At 44.3% G+C, this 20,380-nt stretch overlaps 1 protein-coding gene across 1 annotated transcript in view; it reads left to right on the plus strand.

Moving 5' to 3' along the window:
- Nucleotides 1–20,380, plus strand: part of LOC138287578 (sodium- and chloride-dependent GABA transporter 2-like) — a 633,422-nt gene that overhangs the window by 383,392 nt on the left and 229,650 nt on the right. Inside the window, exon 7 of the mRNA XM_069228136.1 lies at nucleotides 15,956–16,059. Coding sequence (XP_069084237.1) covers nucleotides 15,956–16,059 — 104 coding nt within the window. The remainder of the gene's footprint in view (nucleotides 1–15,955; nucleotides 16,060–20,380) is intronic.

Here is a 20,380-nt window from a genome sequence, read left to right on the forward strand (position 1 = left end):
ATTGTAACATCTAAATACGGGGGTGGAACACCACCACCTTGGCGGTCTTCTCTGGCCCGCTACTGACACCGCCAAGATCTAAATCAGGCCCTTAATCTTTAAAAACTCAAATATTGATTTCTACTAATTTGATTTGTGTAATTTTGGTCTAGCTTTAATCAGATAAATATTATCTATTTCATGGAAACTGGTGTTGAACCTTTTTGTGTGGTTTTTCACTGTGGTACCGTAAGTAAGTGTTGCACAAATGCTTTACACATTGCCGCTTAAGTTAAGCCAGGCTGCTCTGTGCCAAGCTACCCGAGAGTGAGCATAGGTTAATTTAGGGTATAGATCTAACTTAACTTGACTAGGACTGTGATCCCTACTTGGACAGGGTGCATACCTCTGCCATGTAGAGACCCAATTTCTAAAACAAGTGCACCCACTTGCCAAACCAAACCTTCCTTTTTTATCACATATGTCATCCCTAAGGTAGACCCTAGTTAGCCTCAATGGTAGGGTGCAGTGTATTTAAAATGTTGGTCATGTACTTTTAAGTTTAACATGTTCTAGTAGTAAAATACTATCAAATTCATGTTTCAGTACTGTAAGGCCTATCTCTCCCATAGGGTAACATTTGGATTGCCTTAAAACATCTTTTACATGTAGTTCTCAACTGAGAAAAGATAGAAATGTGGAGTTTGGTGTCTCTTGACTCACAATTTAAAATCACAACTTATGCTGAAGTCAGATTTTAAACTGTAAGTCTGAAAATGTCACTTGTGGAAAGTAAGCATTTTCTTACCTTAACCATTCTGTGCGTCTGCCTGTCTCTGAATACACGTCTGGAGAAAATGTCAATTGGGTTTTGTGTATTCGCTCTAGACAGTCCCACACAAAGTGAGCTTGAGTGTGCCATTTGCATCCTAATGGCCCACCACCAGGCTGATGAGTCTTCTTGGGCTAGATAGGAGGGAAGACCTGACACACCTGAATAGGGACATGTTTCTCCTCACACAAAGGGCTGCATATCACCCTGTAGAGTGTCAGGAGCCAGGGCAGGGGCATTGTAATCCTCAAACACCACTTTGAAGTCTCCTCCACTTCAAAGGCACATTTCGGTATAAGTGCTGGACCTCAAATCCCACCAAATCAGAAATCTACTGGAACCAAGGACATTTTGCCAGGAAGAAGTACTGCTGTGCTGCCAGGAGGATCTCCCACTCTTCAGCTGCATTACTGTGTTTGCCTACTGTTTGCTGTGTGCTGTGCTTTAGGAGGGACTGCCACTTTGCTACTTGCTTTGCAGTGTTTGCCTGCTGCCTCTTGCCTTGAGTGAGAAGGACTAGACCTGTTCTCTTCATCCTTGAACCCAAGATTCTCCCCAGGCTTGTTGCTTGCACGCATTTCTTCTGCAATCTCAGGAACATCAAAAACTGCCTGAAACTCTCCTGGTGGTGCTGGTAGTCCTACCGTTGCCTGAGGTGCCCCCTCCAGTCCTGGGCCTCAGAAGTTGGTTTTGCAGCTCAGATCTGCAAAAATGGGCATATTGACCTGATTATGTGACACAAATCTGTGCATCACTCATTCGAGGCTGATGCAGAGGCTGCCCAAAGACAAGGGATCAACATCCTTCGAAGCTCAACGATGACACCTGCACAGCTTGAAGATGATTCATCGCATTCATCTCAATGGAGTTTGATGCCGACCCAACCCGGCTGTGAGGGAAATATTAATGAATTACCTCTGCATTTGCTCTTCAACATCGATGTTTGCTCCATACAAGGTACTGTTTCAGCGGACCATAAGTGGGTTCTGTAGCCAGCCTACCCTCCATCACGGTTGGCTTGAACTTTGGATTTGCACTGGTTCCCCCAACCTTATGTCACCTTTTTACTGGTAGTGGCTTCTAGGCACTGTTTTCACATTTAATATTTAAAAATTGATATCTCAACTTCTACTTATCAGATGTTTCTTGTTTTGATCTTGTTTTACTCAGATAAATATTCTCTCTCTTCCTAAATGGGTATGGCATCTCTTTGTGGCGTTTTTCACTGTTTTATTGTAATTTAATTATTGCACAAATACTTTACACATTGTCTCTTAAGTTAAGCTTGACCTCTCTGTGCCAAGCTATCAGAGGGTGTGCACAGGTTAATTTAGGTTGTGCATCTGAGTTACCCTGACTAGGATTGTGGTTTCCACTTGGACAGGATGCATACCTCAGCCAACTAACAGAGGTAAACCCCCAATCGCCCTCTCAAGGGGCAGTAAACCTGTTTTTTAAGGAAGTCTGCACTTGTTTATGGCTAGGGGTTGCTAGTCCCACCCAGGGAGACATTAGGGAGAGGCACCATTGAAAAGAGGACTGTTTCTAATGGTACCTGTCTCACTTTCATCAGTGCTCAGGTGGATGAATCTCAAACTGTTTGAGGTCAGCACAATGTACACACTACTTATCACAAAGTATAAAAATATATTAATATACTTAAAAAGAACATTTTCTGTGCTTGTGTGGAGAAGGAGACTTTTAAGCCCTCCATGCTGCAGAGTTAATGCTGCGGATGTGACAACGCCTTGTCCTTCAAGCAATTAATGCTTTCTACTTACACCAGGATTTCTCTGGATCTGTATCAATGTCCAGGTACAGGGCCAGCTTTAGGGCGGTGTGAGTGGTGCGGTCACACCGGGTGCTGACCTGGATTGGGGACGCTGACCTTCGGGGGGGGGGTGCTGTGTTTAGCAATGACGTACGAAACGTGCGATTTACTGATACCTCTTGTGATTAATCTTCCTGCTTGGGAGAGAGATGGGATTTTGTCTAGGGGAAGCTTTGACTCGCCATAAAGTAGCACAGAAGATTAATATACCTGCTGCAAAGAACAGAACTATATTTTATGTGGATAGCTAAGTGAATTAGTAAAGCCAGCCATTTAAGCGCTTTACAACAAATTAATGAATGGGAAAGGGGGGCTATGGAGAGATGAGGGGGGCTGGGTGGTAGTGAATGAATCCGAGGAGGTGTTCATGGGGTGGGGCTGCCAAAAAAGACTGTTGCACAGGGCACCACCAGCGCTAAAGCCGGCCCTGTCCAGGTATACTTCGAATACAACCTTATTTCTAGGGGTCTCTATTTATCACTGTCCAATACCAACGTTCTTGGCTTGCCCACTACACAATCCCACTTGACATCATTCTGCCATCCAATGACTGGCCTCCCTTGATGAAATGATCCCAGATATGCATTTGTGTATACATGAACCTCTCCTTCACTATCCTTGATGCCATACTGATTTAATATCTCTCCAACCAATCCGATCACATGACTAACAACCACAATCTCTTCCATGGACCTTTTGCTCTATAACGTCCTCAACTTGCATTTGCAGCTCACCAGAAGACCTAGACCTAAATGTCCACATTAAAGTCAATTAACATGATTAAGATATGAAACCAACTTAATTAACAATCTGCTTTTGACTTAAGGGGCGTCAATAAGGAAATACTGTTCTTATTATATCACAGAGGCCATATACCCTTCTAAGAAACTATTAAACTAATTTTGTTATTCAGTTGTCAAGTGGATATCTTGGCTGACGTCGTTCCACAGCTGCTTTGTTATTCTTTGGCGCTACTTTTACATTCCGCTGACTCCCCTGAAAACTTACTCCTGTATAAGAATTCCTCAGATCCAGAATGGACACGTCCCTGTTTGAGTCGTCCCTCTCAGCAGAGTGCATGTGGTGACTCTTTGGCGGATGGCCTGCTGCCAATTGTTGGCCACAGAGGCTTCACTGATAGCAAATCACCAGTTTCCCAACCTCTGAATGAGGTGAGGGAACCATGGTATTGGTGAAGCAGGAGCTCTGCCCTTTTATGGCTGGCGCCAAACTCTAAAACACCCACTAAGTGTTTATATTTCCCAGCTCAAACCGCAGCATTGTATCGGCTTAAGGAGCACCAAACACTGAATCAATCCATCTTGTATTCAAATCTAAAACCTACAGGTTGGCCAGCGAATTTATCTATTCTACTCAGCAGTGCAATAAATACTATATTGAATAAATGCAGAACCTCCTAAGTATACGTTCCTGTGTGGCATACCTCCAAGTGTTCACTGCTGTGTGCCAATATTGTGCCCACAAATCTGCACTTTTCTGTTCAATGCCCATGTATTCGCTGTTCTGTGCATAGTGTGAACTGCTATGCACAGTATCTCAAAGTGAGCACTTTTGTGTGAAAGATGCGAGATTGCAACCAAAGAGCAAGGTTATAGGAAAGCCCCTGTATGCGCTCCAGAACTCATACGCGTCAGCAATGTCAGAGGAGCATTTATGGAAACCCAAAACCCTAAACACAAAATCATTTTTAAGAAAGACCTGATGCAATTTAACAGATTGCTTCGAACACCCTATGGATCTGAAACAGACCTGTAGAGGATAGAGATAGGTCTAGAAATTTATGAGCGACCAAAGTGGCATTCCATCGGCAACACCAGGAATCATTTAATTGCAAAAGGGAAGTTGTGGGTGATCATTTCCCATGGATTTCCTGCCAGCGTAATACCTTACCCATGACCTCTTGTGTCTCCCTTAGGGCCATATTTATACTTTTCGACGCACGACTGCGCCAACACAGTTGTGCGTCAAAAAATGTAACGCCGGCTAACGCCATTCTGAAGCGCCATGCGGGCGCCGTATTTATTCAATGACGTTAGCCGGCGTTAGCCGGCGCTGCGGAGTGGTGTGCGTAAAAAATAATGACACACACCAGGCAGCGCCGGCGTAGGGGAAAATGGAGCTTGGGCGTCAAAAAATGGGGCAAGTCAGGCTGAGGCAAAATTATCGCCTCAACCCGATTTGCGCCATTTTTTTTTTACACCCAGACGCCATTAACATGACTCCTGTCTTAGCAAAGACAGGAGTCATGCCCCCTTGCCCAATGGCCATGCCCATGGAACTTTTGTCCCCTGGGCATGGTCATTGGGCATAGTGGCATGTAGGGGGGCCCAAATCAGGCCCCCCTATGCCACAAAAAAAAAAAAAAAATACTTACCTGCACTTACCTTAATGTCCCAGGGGTGGGCCCTCCTTCCTTGGGCGTCCTCCTGGGGTGGGCAAGGGTGGCAGGGGGTGTCCCTGGGGGCATGGGAGGGCACCTGTGGGCTCCTTCCGAGCCCACAGGGCCCTTAACACCTGCCCTGAGCAGGCGTTAAAAAATGACGCTAACGCAGGTAGACGTCATTTTTTTTGACCCGCCCACTCCCGTGCGTCATTTTTGCACGGGAGTGTAAATAAGGCGCACAGGCCTGGGAGTCATTTTTTAGACGGGAACGCCTACCTTGCATATCATTAACGCAAGGTAGGTGTCCACGCAAAAAAATGATGCAAACTCCATGAACTTTGGCGCTAGACGCGTCTAACGCCAAAGTATAAATATGGAGTTTGTTTTGCGTCGAATTTGCGTAAAAAAAAACGACGCAAATCCGGCGCAAACAGAGTATAAATATGGCCCTTAGAGTTTAACGTGGGAAAGTTATTTTTAAGAATCCTTTTTGTGATTGGTATTCTTAAGTGATCAGGATATAAAAGAATCGCTTTAAAAGCTTAGAAGTTAATGCATTATTCATGTATGTAAAAGTGGGCTATAGTAACATGAAACCGGTATCTCTGATGCTTGATTTCTTGCTTGCTTTTCTTACATTCTGTATGTGCCGCTGACTTTATCTGCAGCCAAACATATAAGCACATATGAAATTCAGGGGTGGGACGGTGCTTCATCGTAACCTCCCAACATACACAGGTGAATGTGGACCATGGAAAGGCTGTATAGAATTTTTTTGGCAATCTTAAAAATCATGAGATGATTCTGAGTTACACATTTTGCACTGCAGTAAAAATATATACCCACAGCAATGGGGAGTCACGATGAGAGGAGTCTGACCGTAGAAGTAGTTTTAAGAGGGAATGGAACAAAAGTGAAAAACTCAGGTAAAATTCCAGGAAATAAATGAGAGAACGGCGCAAGCTTCTTGGAATCCATGCAAGACACACCACCCTGGATTCCCCTGGGCATCAAGGGTTTCAGAAATGCTAAGGGTTGGTAGGATTCTGTTAGAAACTGAGTTTCTGGTTGGCAGAGGTATGCACCTTGTCCAAGCAGGAACCACAATTCTAATCAGGGCAAGTCAGGTACACACCATAAATTAACCTGTGCTCACCTGGAATAGAGCAGTAAGGCTTAACTTGAGGCAATGTGTAAAGTATTTGTGCTTTACTTTAAACAGTAAACAGTGTAAACACCACACAAAAACAATCCATACCAGGTTAGAAAATTAGAGCTTAGGTTAATGAACAAAACAAGACCAAAATGACAAGGATTCAATAAGTAGAAGCGGAGGTATGAACTTTTAAAGATTTAAATGCAATACTGTGCTTAAAAGCATAAAGTGCCAACCAGGGGCAGCTAAATCCAAAAGTTCAGGCCAACCGTGATGGAGCATGGTCCGAATACAGTTCACAGTTATACCTAGTTGTGCCTTTGAAGTGGGAGAGACTTCACAGAAAGGTCTTTGGAGTGCTGGAGGGCTGCATACCCCTAGGCTCTTTACAGGGGAATATGCAGCCCTTTGTGTGGAACAGGACACTGTCCATTCAGGTGTGAGTATCCGCCCCTCCCTTCCAGACTGCATATGGCCCATCAATCACACCTAAGCTCCCTTTATGTGTGGCTTTCTAGAGGGAATGCACAAGCCCAGATATCACTCCACCTCAGACGTGTTTTGGAGATAGGCAAGTAGTTGAAGTAAGAAAATGCCAACTTTCTAAAAGCGACATTTTCAGAATTGCAATTTAAAATCCCACCTCACCATAAATTGTGATTTTAAATTGTGAGTCCAGACACACCAAACTTGACAAACGTATGTCTTCTAAATTGGGAATTTCACTTATAAAACATATTAAGAATAAGGTAATCCCAATGTTATTCTATGGGAGAGACATGCCTTGCAGTAGTGAAATACGAATTTATGAGCTGGCTTTTAGGATTCCGGGCACTATACCACTGCTGACCAGTGCTAAAGTGGAAGTGCTCTGTACTCTAAACATGGTAACATTAGCTTATCCACAACTGACATATTTAATTTACTTGTAAGTCCCTAGTAAAGTGCACTATGTGTGCCCAGGGCCTATAAACTAAATGCTATAAGTTGGCCTGTGACATTGATTGTGCCACCTACTTCAGTAGTACTCTAAACATGGCTCCGGCTTGCCACTGCAGAGCCTGTGTGTGCAGTTTTAAAATGCCATTTCAATCTGACAAGTGCTCCCACTTGCAAGGCCAAAAGCTTCCTTTTTATGACATATGTCACCGCTAAGTTATTCCCTGGTTAGCGACAAGGACAGGGTGCAGTGTATTTTAAAAGCTGGAAATGTACTTTTAATTTTAACATGTCATGGTACTGAAAAGCCATCAAATACATTTTTCACTACGGTAAGACCTATCTCTCCTATAAGGTAAAATTTGGATTGCCTTAAAACATCCTTTAACTGTAATTCCCAATTGGGAAAAGATAGAAATATGAATTTTGGTGTCTCTGGATTCACAATTTAAATTCACAACTCATGGTGAAGTCGAATTTTAAATTGTAAGTCTGAAAAATGAATTCAGTGAAGTTACCAAAGTTACCGCCAGACTGGTCCTCGACCTACATCAACACTGTCACATCTCTCAGCACCTGCGCACACTACAGTGGCTGCCCATAGAAAAAAAATCACCTTTATGATCCTCACCCACGCACACAAAGCCCTCCATGACACCGGACCAGCCTATCTGAACAGGCTACTCAATTTCCATGTACCACACAGGACCCTATGCTCAGCCCAGCTCTCTCTCGCCGAAGTACCCCGCATCAGGAAAACAAGTACAGGGGGACGCTCCTTCTCCCACCTCGCGGCCACGGCCTGGAACACCCTACCGCTCCACCTCAGACAGATTACCCCCCTCCTCAACTTCACGAAGGAGCTTGGAAAGTTGACCTTTTCTTACTTTAAACATTGTGTGCCTCTGCCTATCACTGAATAAATGTCTGGGGTTGTTGACAGCTGGGCTTGGTACATTCCCTGTAGACAGTCACGCACAAAGGGAGCTTGGGTGTGACATTTGCATCCTGATGGCCCATCACCAGGAAGGGTCTTCCTGGGCTAGACGGGTGGGAGAAGCTGACACTTACACCTGAATAGGGCTGTGCCTCTCCTCGCAAAAAGGTCTGTATTACCCCCTGCAGAGCTTCTGGAGCCAGGGAAGGGAAAGACAGGGACTTGTGATCTTCAAAGGCCTCTTTGAAGTCTCCCCCACTTCAAAGGTACATTTGGATATATAAGTACTGGACCCCTAGCCCCAGCAAATCAGACTTCTACTAGAACCAAGGACACTCTGCCAAGAAGGACTGATGTGCTGCAAGAAGAGACTGCCACTCCACAACTACATTGCTCTGTTGGCCTACTGCTTGATGTGCTGTAGGAGGGACTGCCACTTTGTTACTTACTTTGCTGTGTTGGCCTGCTGCCTGCTGCTTCTTGCCTGCAGTGAGAAGGACTGGACTTGATCTCTACATCTTTGAACCCAAGAAATCTCTAAGGGCTTGCTAGATTGCTCCCTGTTCTCTGCAGTCTCACGAACATCAAAGACCGCTTGCAATTCTCCTCGTGCTTCTTTGTTCTGTTATCTGTGAGTCCTACCCTCTCCAGTTCTGGGCCTCAGAGGTAGGTTCTGCAGCTAAACCCTACTAAAAGTGACTCATTGCTTGGAGTGCAGCAGAAAAATCGGCTCTTCGCATTTCCGACGGAAGTGCAGTGGCTGCATGAGGATGGATTTGCAGACTGCGTGCCCCGACGATGCCGCTCTGCATGACCTGACGATGCATCAGCTTTATTTCCACGTAGCCGACGATGACGCAGTACCCTGAGTGCTGTGAAAATATTGACACATCATGTCCTCTCTATCAATGCATTCCTCCATCAGAGGTACTGCACAGCGGACCCTGTGTAGGTTCTGTAGCCAGCCTACCCTCCATCGCGGTTGGCCAGGATTTTGAATTTGCACTGGTCCCTCACAACCTCAGTAACCTTTCAACCACTAGTGACTTCTAAGCACTTAGAGCTGGGTTTAAATGTTGGTGATAACGGTCCGGCCGTCAACTTTTTGACTGAAAACCCGCTCGCTGCCACAACGGTCCACCCTCGATATTTAGATGTTGGTGGTCCCACAGATGAAAGACTACGTTCAAACCGCTGTCTCTGTCAAGAAGCAGCACCCATATCGATGGCAGGAAAGGGAAAAGGGGATGCTAGTGGGACTGCTGCCAACCTTCCCGCTGTGCAGATTTAGATGTGCCTTACCCCCAAGGAAAAAGTGGTAGTCCAACCTCCACTCCTTGGTTCTCGGATTGGGGGTGAAAACTCACCTTTTTACCACTTCTCCCCGTCTTTCACTGGACATGACTGGACAACACCTGCCCTCGCTGCTGCCACCATCTCACGGAGAAAACTTGATCCCCCATATTGGCAGACTACAAGATAGAGATAGGGAATTGCCAGGGTACATTGGATGGGCACTGTGCAGGAGTTGGGGACCACTAGAGACAAATACATACCAGAGTATTTTTTTTAATCACTGTGACACGCAAATGTTGGGGACACAAATTGGTCAGACCCGGGTGAGGGCACACAGGTACACAACACATATTGCACACATACACAACTGTCATTATGGTGCCAGTATTCATCGGCAAATTAATCCTGGCACCACAATGACGGTAAATTCACACCTGTCAACTGTGTCCATGTGTGCACATTGCCAGGGGAGCTGTAACTGTCATGTTGTGCTGGGAGTTGTATGTGTGAGTCAGTACTTGTATGTGTTTATGTGATGCGATTGGCAGGGTAAGGTGTGGGTGTGGGTGTGTGTGTGTGTTTGTGTAGCTTAGTGTGCAGTTGTGTTGTTTGTTGTGGTTGTGTGGTGTTTGTGTGCAGTGCCAAATGGTGTGTATATGATGTATCAATGTGTGTCAATGTGTGTTTTTGACATGTATTGGTTGTGTTGTGTAGGACTGGCAATGGGTATATATGTGTATGCATTTTGTAGTGTGGAGGTGCATCTATGGCTAAGAGACAGTGTGTGTGTATCACCTCCCTTCCATACCTGCTGGGATTATGTGAAGTCCATTGGGTCCCGCCACTGACTCACGCAATCAGCAACCTGCCCCCAAGGAACCATCTACGAGATTGTAACATCTAAATACGGGGGTGGAACACCACCACCTTGGCGGTCTTCTCTGGCCCGCTACTGACACCGCCAAGATCTAAATCAGGCCCTTAATCTTTAAAAACTCAAATATTGATTTCTACTAATTTGATTTGTGTAATTTTGGTCTAGCTTTAATCAGATAAATATTATCTATTTCATGGAAACTGGTGTTGAACCTTTTTGTGTGGTTTTTCACTGTGGTACCGTAAGTAAGTGTTGCACAAATGCTTTACACATTGCCGCTTAAGTTAAGCCAGGCTGCTCTGTGCCAAGCTACCCGAGTGTGAGCATAGGTTAATTTAGGGTATAGATCTAACTTAACTTGACTAGGACTGTGATCCCTACTTGGACAGGGTGCATACCTCTGCCATGTAGAGACCCAATTTCTAAAACAAGTGCACCCACTTGCCAAACCAAACCTTCCTTTTTTATCACATATGTCATCCCTAAGGTAGACCCTAGTTAGCCTCAATGGTAGGGTGCAGTGTATTTAAAATGTTGGTCATGTACTTTTAAGTTTAACATGTTCTAGTAGTAAAATACTATCAAATTCATGTTTCAGTACTGTAAGGCCTATCTCTCCCATAGGGTAACATTTGGATTGCCTTAAAACATCTTTTACATGTAGTTCTCAACTGAGAAAAGATAGAAATGTGGAGTTTGGTGTCTCTTGACTCACAATTTAAAATCACAACTTATGCTGAAGTCAGATTTTAAACTGTAAGTCTGAAAATGTCACTTGTGGAAAGTAAGCATTTTCTTACCTTAACCATTCTGTGCGTCTGCCTGTCTCTGAATACACGTCTGGAGAAAATGTCAATTGGGTTTTGTGTATTCGCTCTAGACAGTCCCACACAAAGTGAGCTTGAGTGTGCCATTTGCATCCTAATGGCCCACCACCAGGCTGATGAGTCTTCTTGGGCTAGATAGGAGGGAAGACCTGACACACCTGAATAGGGACATGTTTCTCCTCACACAAAGGGCTGCATATCACCCTGTAGAGTGTCAGGAGCCAGGGCAGGGGCATTGTAATCCTCAAACACCACTTTGAAGTCTCCTCCACTTCAAAGGCACATTTCGGTATAAGTGCTGGACCTCAAATCCCACCAAATCAGAAATCTACTGGAACCAAGGACATTTTGCCAGGAAGAAGTACTGCTGTGCTGCCAGGAGGATCTCCCACTCTTCAGCTGCATTACTGTGTTTGCCTACTGTTTGCTGTGTGCTGTGCTTTAGGAGGGACTGCCACTTTGCTACTTGCTTTGCAGTGTTTGCCTGCTGCCTCTTGCCTTGAGTGAGAAGGACTAGACCTGTTCTCTTCATCCTTGAACCCAAGATTCTCCCCAGGCTTGTTGCTTGCACGCATTTCTTCTGCAATCTCAGGAACATCAAAAACTGCCTGAAACTCTCCTGGTGGTGCTGGTAGTCCTACCGTTGCCTGAGGTGCCCCCTCCAGTCCTGGGCCTCAGAAGTTGGTTTTGCAGCTCAGATCTGCAAAAATGGGCATATTGACCTGATTATGTGACACAAATCTGTGCATCACTCATTCGAGGCTGATGCAGAGGCTGCCCAAAGACAAGGGATCAACATCCTTCGAAGCTCAACGATGACACCTGCACAGCTTGAAGATGATTCATCGCATTCATCTCAATGGAGTTTGATGCCGACCCAACCCGGCTGTGAGGGAAATATTAATGAATTACCTCTGCATTTGCTCTTCAACATCGATGTTTGCTCCATACAAGGTACTGTTTCAGCGGACCATAAGTGGGTTCTGTAGCCAGCCTACCCTCCATCACGGTTGGCTTGAACTTTGGATTTGCACTGGTTCCCCCAACCTTATGTCACCTTTTTACTGGTAGTGGCTTCTAGGCACTGTTTTCACATTTAATATTTAAAAATTGATATCTCAACTTCTACTTATCAGATGTTTCTTGTTTTGATCTTGTTTTACTCAGATAAATATTCTCTCTCTTCCTAAATGGGTATGGCATCTCTTTGTGGCGTTTTTCACTGTTTTATTGTAATTTAATTATTGCACAAATACTTTACACATTGTCTCTTAAGTTAAGCTTGACCTCTCTGTGCCAAGCTATCAGAGGGTGTGCACAGGTTAATTTAGGTTGTGCATCTGAGTTACCCTGACTAGGATTGTGGTTTCCACTTGGACAGGATGCATACCTCAGCCAACTAACAGAGGTAAACCCCCAATCGCCCTCTCAAGGGGCAGTAAACCTGTTTTTTAAGGAAGTCTGCACTTGTTTATGGCTAGGGGTTGCTAGTCCCACCCAGGGAGACATTAGGGAGAGGCACCATTGAAAAGAGGACTGTTTCTAATGGTACCTGTCTCACTTTCATCAGTGCTCAGGTGGATGAATCTCAAACTGTTTGAGGTCAGCACAATGTACACACTACTTATCACAAAGTATAAAAATATATTAATATACTTAAAAAGAACATTTTCTGTGCTTGTGTGGAGAAGGAGACTTTTAAGCCCTCCATGCTGCAGAGTTAATGCTGCGGATGTGACAACGCCTTGTCCTTCAAGCAATTAATGCTTTCTACTTACACCAGGATTTCTCTGGATCTGTATCAATGTCCAGGTACAGGGCCAGCTTTAGGGCGGTGTGAGTGGTGCGGTCACACCGGGTGCTGACCTGGATTGGGGACGCTGACCTTCGGGGGGGGGGGTGCTGTGTTTAGCAATGACGTACGAAACGTGCGATTTACTGATACCTCTTGTGATTAATCTTCCTGCTTGGGAGAGAGATGGGATTTTGTCTAGGGGAAGCTTTGACTCGCCATAAAGTAGCACAGAAGATTAATATACCTGCTGCAAAGAACAGAACTATATTTTATGTGGATAGCTAAGTGAATTAGTAAAGCCAGCCATTTAAGCGCTTTACAACAAATTAATGAATGGGAAAGGGGGGCTATGGAGAGATGAGGGGGGCTGGGTGGTAGTGAATGAATCCGAGGAGGTGTTCATGGGGTGGGGCTGCCAAAAAAGACTGTTGCACAGGGCACCACCAGCGCTAAAGCCGGCCCTGTCCAGGTATACTTCGAATACAACCTTATTTCTAGGGGTCTCTATTTATCACTGTCCAATACCAACGTTCTTGGCTTGCCCACTACACAATCCCACTTGACATCATTCTGCCATCCAATGACTGGCCTCCCTTGATGAAATGATCCCAGATATGCATTTGTGTATACATGAACCTCTCCTTCACTATCCTTGATGCCATACTGATTTAATATCTCTCCAACCAATCCGATCACATGACTAACAACCACAATCTCTTCCATGGACCTTTTGCTCTATAACGTCCTCAACTTGCATTTGCAGCTCACCAGAAGACCTAGACCTAAATGTCCACATTAAAGTCAATTAACATGATTAAGATATGAAACCAACTTAATTAACAATCTGCTTTTGACTTAAGGGGCGTCAATAAGGAAATACTGTTCTTATTATATCACAGAGGCCATATACCCTTCTAAGAAACTATTAAACTAATTTTGTTATTCAGTTGTCAAGTGGATATCTTGGCTGACGTCGTTCCACAGCTGCTTTGTTATTCTTTGGCGCTACTTTTACATTCCGCTGACTCCCCTGAAAACTTACTCCTGTATAAGAATTCCTCAGATCCAGAATGGACACGTCCCTGTTTGAGTCGTCCCTCTCAGCAGAGTGCATGTGGTGACTCTTTGGCGGATGGCCTGCTGCCAATTGTTGGCCACAGAGGCTTCACTGATAGCAAATCACCAGTTTCCCAACCTCTGAATGAGGTGAGGGAACCATGGTATTGGTGAAGCAGGAGCTCTGCCCTTTTATGGCTGGCGCCAAACTCTAAAACACCCACTAAGTGTTTATATTTCCCAGCTCAAACCGCAGCATTGTATCGGCTTAAGGAGCACCAAACACTGAATCAATCCATCTTGTATTCAAATCTAAAACCTACAGGTTGGCCAGCGAATTTATCTATTCTACTCAGCAGTGCAATAAATACTATATTGAATAAATGCAGAACCTCCTAAGTATACGTTCCTGTGTGGCATACCTCCAAGTGTTCACTGCTGTGTGCCAATATTGTGCCCACAAATCTGCACTTTTCTGTTCAATGCCCATGTATTCGCTGTTCTGTGCATAGTGTGAACTGCTATGCACAGTATCTCAAAGTGAGCACTTTTGTGTGAAAGATGCGAGATTGCAACCAAAGAGCAAGGTTATAGGAAAGCCCCTGTATGCGCTCCAGAACTCATACGCGTCAGCAATGTCAGAGGAGCATTTATGGAAACCCAAAACCCTAAACACAAAATCATTTTTAAGAAAGACCTGATGCAATTTAACAGATTGCTTCGAGCACCCTATGGATCTGAAACAGACCTGTAGAGGATAGAGATAGGTCTAGAAATTTATGAGCGACCAAAGTGGCATTCCATCGGCAACACCAGGAATCATTTAATTGCAAAAGGGAAGTATGTGGGTGATCATTTCCCATGGATTTCCTGCCAGCGTAATACCTTACCCATGACCTCTTGTGTCTCCCTTAGGGCCATATTTATACTTTTCGACGCACGACTACGCCAACACAGTTGTGCGTCAAAAAATGTAACGCCGGCTAACGCCATTCTGAAGCGCCATGCGGGCGCCGTATTTATTCAATGACGTTAGCCGGCGTTAGCCGGCGCTGCGGAGTGGTGTGCGTAAAAAATAATGACACACACCAGGCAGCGCCGGCGTAGGGGAAAATGGAGCTTGGGCGTCAAAAAATGGGGCAAGTCAGGCTGAGGCAAAATTATCGCCTCAACCCGATTTGCGCCATTTTTTTTTTACACCCAGACGCCATTAACATGACTCCTGTCTTAGCAAAGACAGGAGTCATGCCCCCTTGCCCAATGGCCATGCCCATGGAACTTTTGTCCCCTGGGCATGGTCATTGGGCATAGTGGCATGTAGGGGGGCCCAAATCAGGCCCCCCTATGCCACAAAAAAAAAAAAAAAATACTTACCTGCACTTACCTTAATGTCCCAGGGGTGGGCCCTCCTTCCTTGGGCGTCCTCCTGGGGTGGGCAAGGGTGGCAGGGGGTGTCCCTGGGGGCATGGGAGGGCACCTGTGGGCTCCTTCCGAGCCCACAGGGCCCTTAACACCTGCCCTGAGCAGGCGTTAAAAAATGACGCTAACGCAGGTAGACGTAATTTTTTTTGACCCGCCCACTCCCGTGCGTCATTTTTGCACGGGAGTGTAAATAAGGCGCACAGGCCTGGGAGTCATTTTTTAGACGGGAACGCCTACCTTGCATATCATTAACTCAAGGTAGGTGTCCACGCAAAAAAATGATGCAAACTCCATGAACTTTGGCGCTAGACGCGTCTAACGCCAAAGTATAAATATGGAGTTTGTTTTGCGTCGAATTTGCGTAAAAAAAAACGACGCAAATCCGGCGCAAACAGAGTATAAATATGGCCCTTAGAGTTTAACGTGGGAAAGTTATTTTTAAGAATCCTTTTTGTGATTGGTATTCTTAAGTGATCAGGATATAAAAGAATCGCTTTAAAAGCTTAGAAGTTAATGCATTATTCATGTATGTAAAAGTGGGCTATAGTAACATGAAACCGGTATCTCTGATGCTTGATTTCTTGCTTGCTTTTCTTACCTGCAGGTATGGATGGATGCTGGAACACAGATCTTTTTTTCATTTGCGTTATGCGGCGGTTGTAATACAGCTTTGGGAAGTTACAATAAGTACAACAATAACTGTTACATGTAAGTATACCTCAAGGGTTATCGCTTAGCCAAACATTTACAAAGGATTTTGCATTAAAACGATGCTCTTATATCCCATCGTAACACAAGGGTTGTCTCAAAGTTGGTGCCACTGGATTTTTGAGATAATGTGGCTGCAGCATTTTTCAAATATATATAGATATACATCTATTCCATCATAATCCAACGTTAGGTGCTTAATTTCCAGATTTCTACAAAACAATGTTACAAGCTCAAATGGATCAAAAGCTTTAAAAAAATGTATACAGTTTGTCCTGTGGCATTTGCGTTGTTTCATGTATTCAGGGCTACAATGGCGCTGATTAGGTGACATTTTTCACCAGACGATATCAATGTTTGTTAAAATGACTGAATAGTGAAAGATAACAGCCATACTGCTGTACTACAATATCAATAACAACATATAATTGCAAAAAAATCAAATTTTTAGTATATACAATGTATTTTACTATAATTTTGTCTACACTTATATCGTATGATATACGTCATATAATATAATGTTTGATATATACATGTCATCGTATAGACAATATCATCACATACTATATTTATAAGAGGATATCTAGTCCTAACTATGTATACATGTTTGTATGTGTTATGTGTATAGCATCAACCTAGTCATAAAGGCAGCAGATCGCAGATATGTTCTCCAGGGCCTCCTAGAGTGTCTGGGTTCAACCTTGTGACTTTATAGCATTTATGGTACTACGTCCTCAGTAAGTGTTGCAACCTGAACTAAAAATCCAGTTTTACTGCAACTAATGCACATCCCACTTTGCAATGTTTGGTGTAAGAAGTGGTAGTGGCAACGCAGTGTACGCTGACATCCCAACCCCTCTTGACTTCAAACCATCCAAATCACCCCCACCAGACTCGTCCTTGACCTCCTGCACCAAACCCACATCACTCCTCAGAGAGCTCCTCAGGCTCCCCATCCAGAAGCGCTACCAGTTAAACTTCTCGCACCCATTCAAGTCACTACACAACACAGGACCGGATACCTCAATCACCGGCTTCACTTTCACCAACCCACCACACAACTTATTCAGGATCACTCTCACTTGCACAAACACCCTGCATTAAAAAAAGCAGAAGGGGAGGTCAGTCATTCTCCTACCAAGCTGCCAAATCCTAGAATGAATTCTCCCAACACATTAGGCCTCCTCCTCACTTGTTGAATTCAGCAAGAAGTTGAAGACCTGGCTATTCAATTAGTCTCTTTGCGGGACCATCACCACTGCCTGTATTCAGGCCCAGGCTCATCTTATGCCTACACTTACCTTCTCAGCTACTAGATACCCTCATGGGTGATAAGCAGAGCTCTACAATCCCACCTCACATTCCAAATCCACCTTACATATCTGGCAACGATCAGTCTCATAAAGGAAGTGCAGGTACAATCAGTGGGCACTCAAACCCTCTTTCGTAAATGCATAGCACACTCAAAAAGCTCTTGCAAACAGAATGTGCAATTAAAGTGTTTATTTTAAAATCTTACCCTAATACAAATGATGTGATTTGTAACCACACAGAAAATGTACAGTAATTCGGCTAAGCAATTTATGAATAATGAAAATGACAGGAAAAATTCTAACTTGGTTATTGATTTTTAATACCCTTACACAGTGGTTCCCAGCCCTTTTACTTCTGTGGACCCCCACTTTATCATTACTGGAATCTGGGGACCCACACTGAATCATTATTAGAAGCCGGAATCCCAGACACAATTGTTGATGCTTTGAGCATTCCATCAAACACATACACAAATGATAACAGATTATATTTAATTTGCATTACAATAAAATGAGAAAAAAAAAGTATTTTTTAAGAAGGTTGGAGCTTTCTAAATTCAATTGAAGCCACACATCATCCATACTATATTCTGTTTGATGCACCTGCACTGCTCCCACAAATTAGTTTGAGGATACTAATTACATTTTTAGCCTTCAGTTTCAAATTATTTGACATTTACAGTAGGTTTTAAAATGTTCAATTGTAGATTTCGACACTTTATTTATACACCCTTTATTAATCTGGTCCCTGGAGCACAGGTTGGAAAGCACTGCCCTATCAATCTCATTTGCTTCTTCTAGGTGCTGTAGTAGTTCTAGCACTTTAATAAATAAGCTGCCTAGTTTCGAGTTTCAAAGCTTGTGAGTCTCCGATACCTGTTTAGAATCAATGAGATCGGTTGTGTCTTCTGCAATTGCCATTCGTATCACAGATGTGCAGTGGTGAAGAATGAACAGTGACTGGTGAAGGCCACCATTCCACAACACCCTCTGATTAAAGTGAGTGTTGTGATCGTACAGGTCCACACCGGGAACATAAACTCAGCGCCACCTGGCTGATTACAAAACCACTTTCTCCCAGCCTTTTCATGGCGGGGACCCCACCATAAAAACACTGGTGGGAAACCCCTGTGCAGGGGGCCTTAGGGGCATCTGCACTGCCCTGGGGCAGTGCAAGGGCTCACGATGTCCAGCACTGTCTGAATGCACACTGTCCTGCATTCCAAGGTTACCTGGGTTCTAGGATGTTGGCCTAGGTTCCCTTAAAGGAGCTGAGGCCAAAGCGCTGGTCAGCCCTGTGGAAACACTGTAATACGCCTGAGGGGGGGCACCACCGCCATGGTGGAGGCGTCCTCCCTGCAGCTTTGACGGTCCCGTGGTGGGACCGCCAAAGTCATAATGAGGCCCCAAGTCTCCACATCCCCGAACTGAAGCTACCCTCTAAACACTGGTCTAATAATTTAGGTTTTTTTTAAGGTTTAGCCAGGGAGGTTTTTGAAGCTGCTTCAAAAACATAAAGCAACATGTTATACCCAAATGCAATGTTCTTTGTGGCAATCAAAAGGTGGAACACGTATTCACTAACCTTATAGAAATAATGTTTGTTAATAAAACACAATGATAATACTCACAGCGACAGAGTAAATCACATGAATGTATTTCTTGATTGTTTTACTAGCACACGTTTCATACAGAAATAAAAGGCTACTATAAGTAAAAAACAAAATTTTTACAAAAAAGCCTTACAGGGCCAAAGGCAAGCATGAAGTCAATGAGTGACAAAACAGGTGGCTAGGAATTGTATTGTTACTGCATTGTGATCTAGTGTTGTTTCACTCTTTTCTAAATTCCTAAACAACTGTGGGTAGCTCTTTATGGATATGGGGATGGTGTTAGAGATTCTTGCAGTGGGTGCATGCAAACTATCATCCTAGCCTAAACTCTAGCCATAACAAAACATTCTAGCCATTACACCAGCCCTGAACCTACACTAGGGTTTGGTACCAGAATATAATTTTCAGAATATGGTCTTACATAAGGTTGACAGAACCACACATGTCAGAACAACAGCGCATTCCTTAACCATGAGGTTGGAAATAGGATTGCGTCATTTCCACGCATGCCTTTACCATGCATGTCTTTACAACGAATTTCGTTCTAAAAGCATGCCTAGTAAAGGTATATGTGGAAAGGCATGTGAAATGGAATGTGCGGTTTTGTCATATAACCCGCCCTGAGGCCCAAAACTACCTCCACTCCTAATAGCTAAACTACCCCGACCGTCCTAACCCCTCAAAAAAACTATCCCAACCACCCCACCTGTGCCCCATAAAACTAAACTACCCCGACACCAGGCCATGTTGTCCAACATGAGCCCTCAAAAAAAACTATCCTGACCCCCTACCCGCCCATAAAAACTAAACTACCCCAAATGAGCCCTAAAAAAACCTACCCGACAACCCCACCCCGCCCCTAAAAACTAAACTACACCAACACACCCGCCTGCCCTGAGCCCTAAAACCTTCCCCCAATAAGTAAACTACCCCAACCCCCCACCCACCCTAAGCCCTAAAAAAATAGTATACTGACACCCACCCCTACCCCACCCCCACAAATAAATTATCCCGATCCCCCCACCTGCCCTGAGCCCTAAAAATCCATTCCTGACCAACCACCCCTCCCCTAAAAACTAAACTTCCCACCCATCCTAAGCCCTAAATCCACTCCCACTGCTAAAAACTACCCACCAACCCTGCCCCATCCCCACTTATCTCACTGCGTCCTCTCCCGATCCACTCTGGCTTTTTCTGTGCCTTAACCACGTATATGTGTAATTTGGCACATGCGTGGTTAAGGCACAGAAAAAGCCACGTGTTGTTCTGGCAATTGTGTTTAAACTTGTGTGCGAAATGTTCATGTTGTTCGCAACTTGTTGTTAAGGACGTTGCCCATTACATAAATATCATGTTCTAAATAATGTCTACAAATAGGTTAACCTATTAGAATTG

Source organism: Pleurodeles waltl, chromosome 4_1, assembly GCF_031143425.1.
Source record: "Pleurodeles waltl isolate 20211129_DDA chromosome 4_1, aPleWal1.hap1.20221129, whole genome shotgun sequence".
Taxonomy (NCBI): Eukaryota; Metazoa; Chordata; class Amphibia; order Caudata; family Salamandridae; genus Pleurodeles; species Pleurodeles waltl.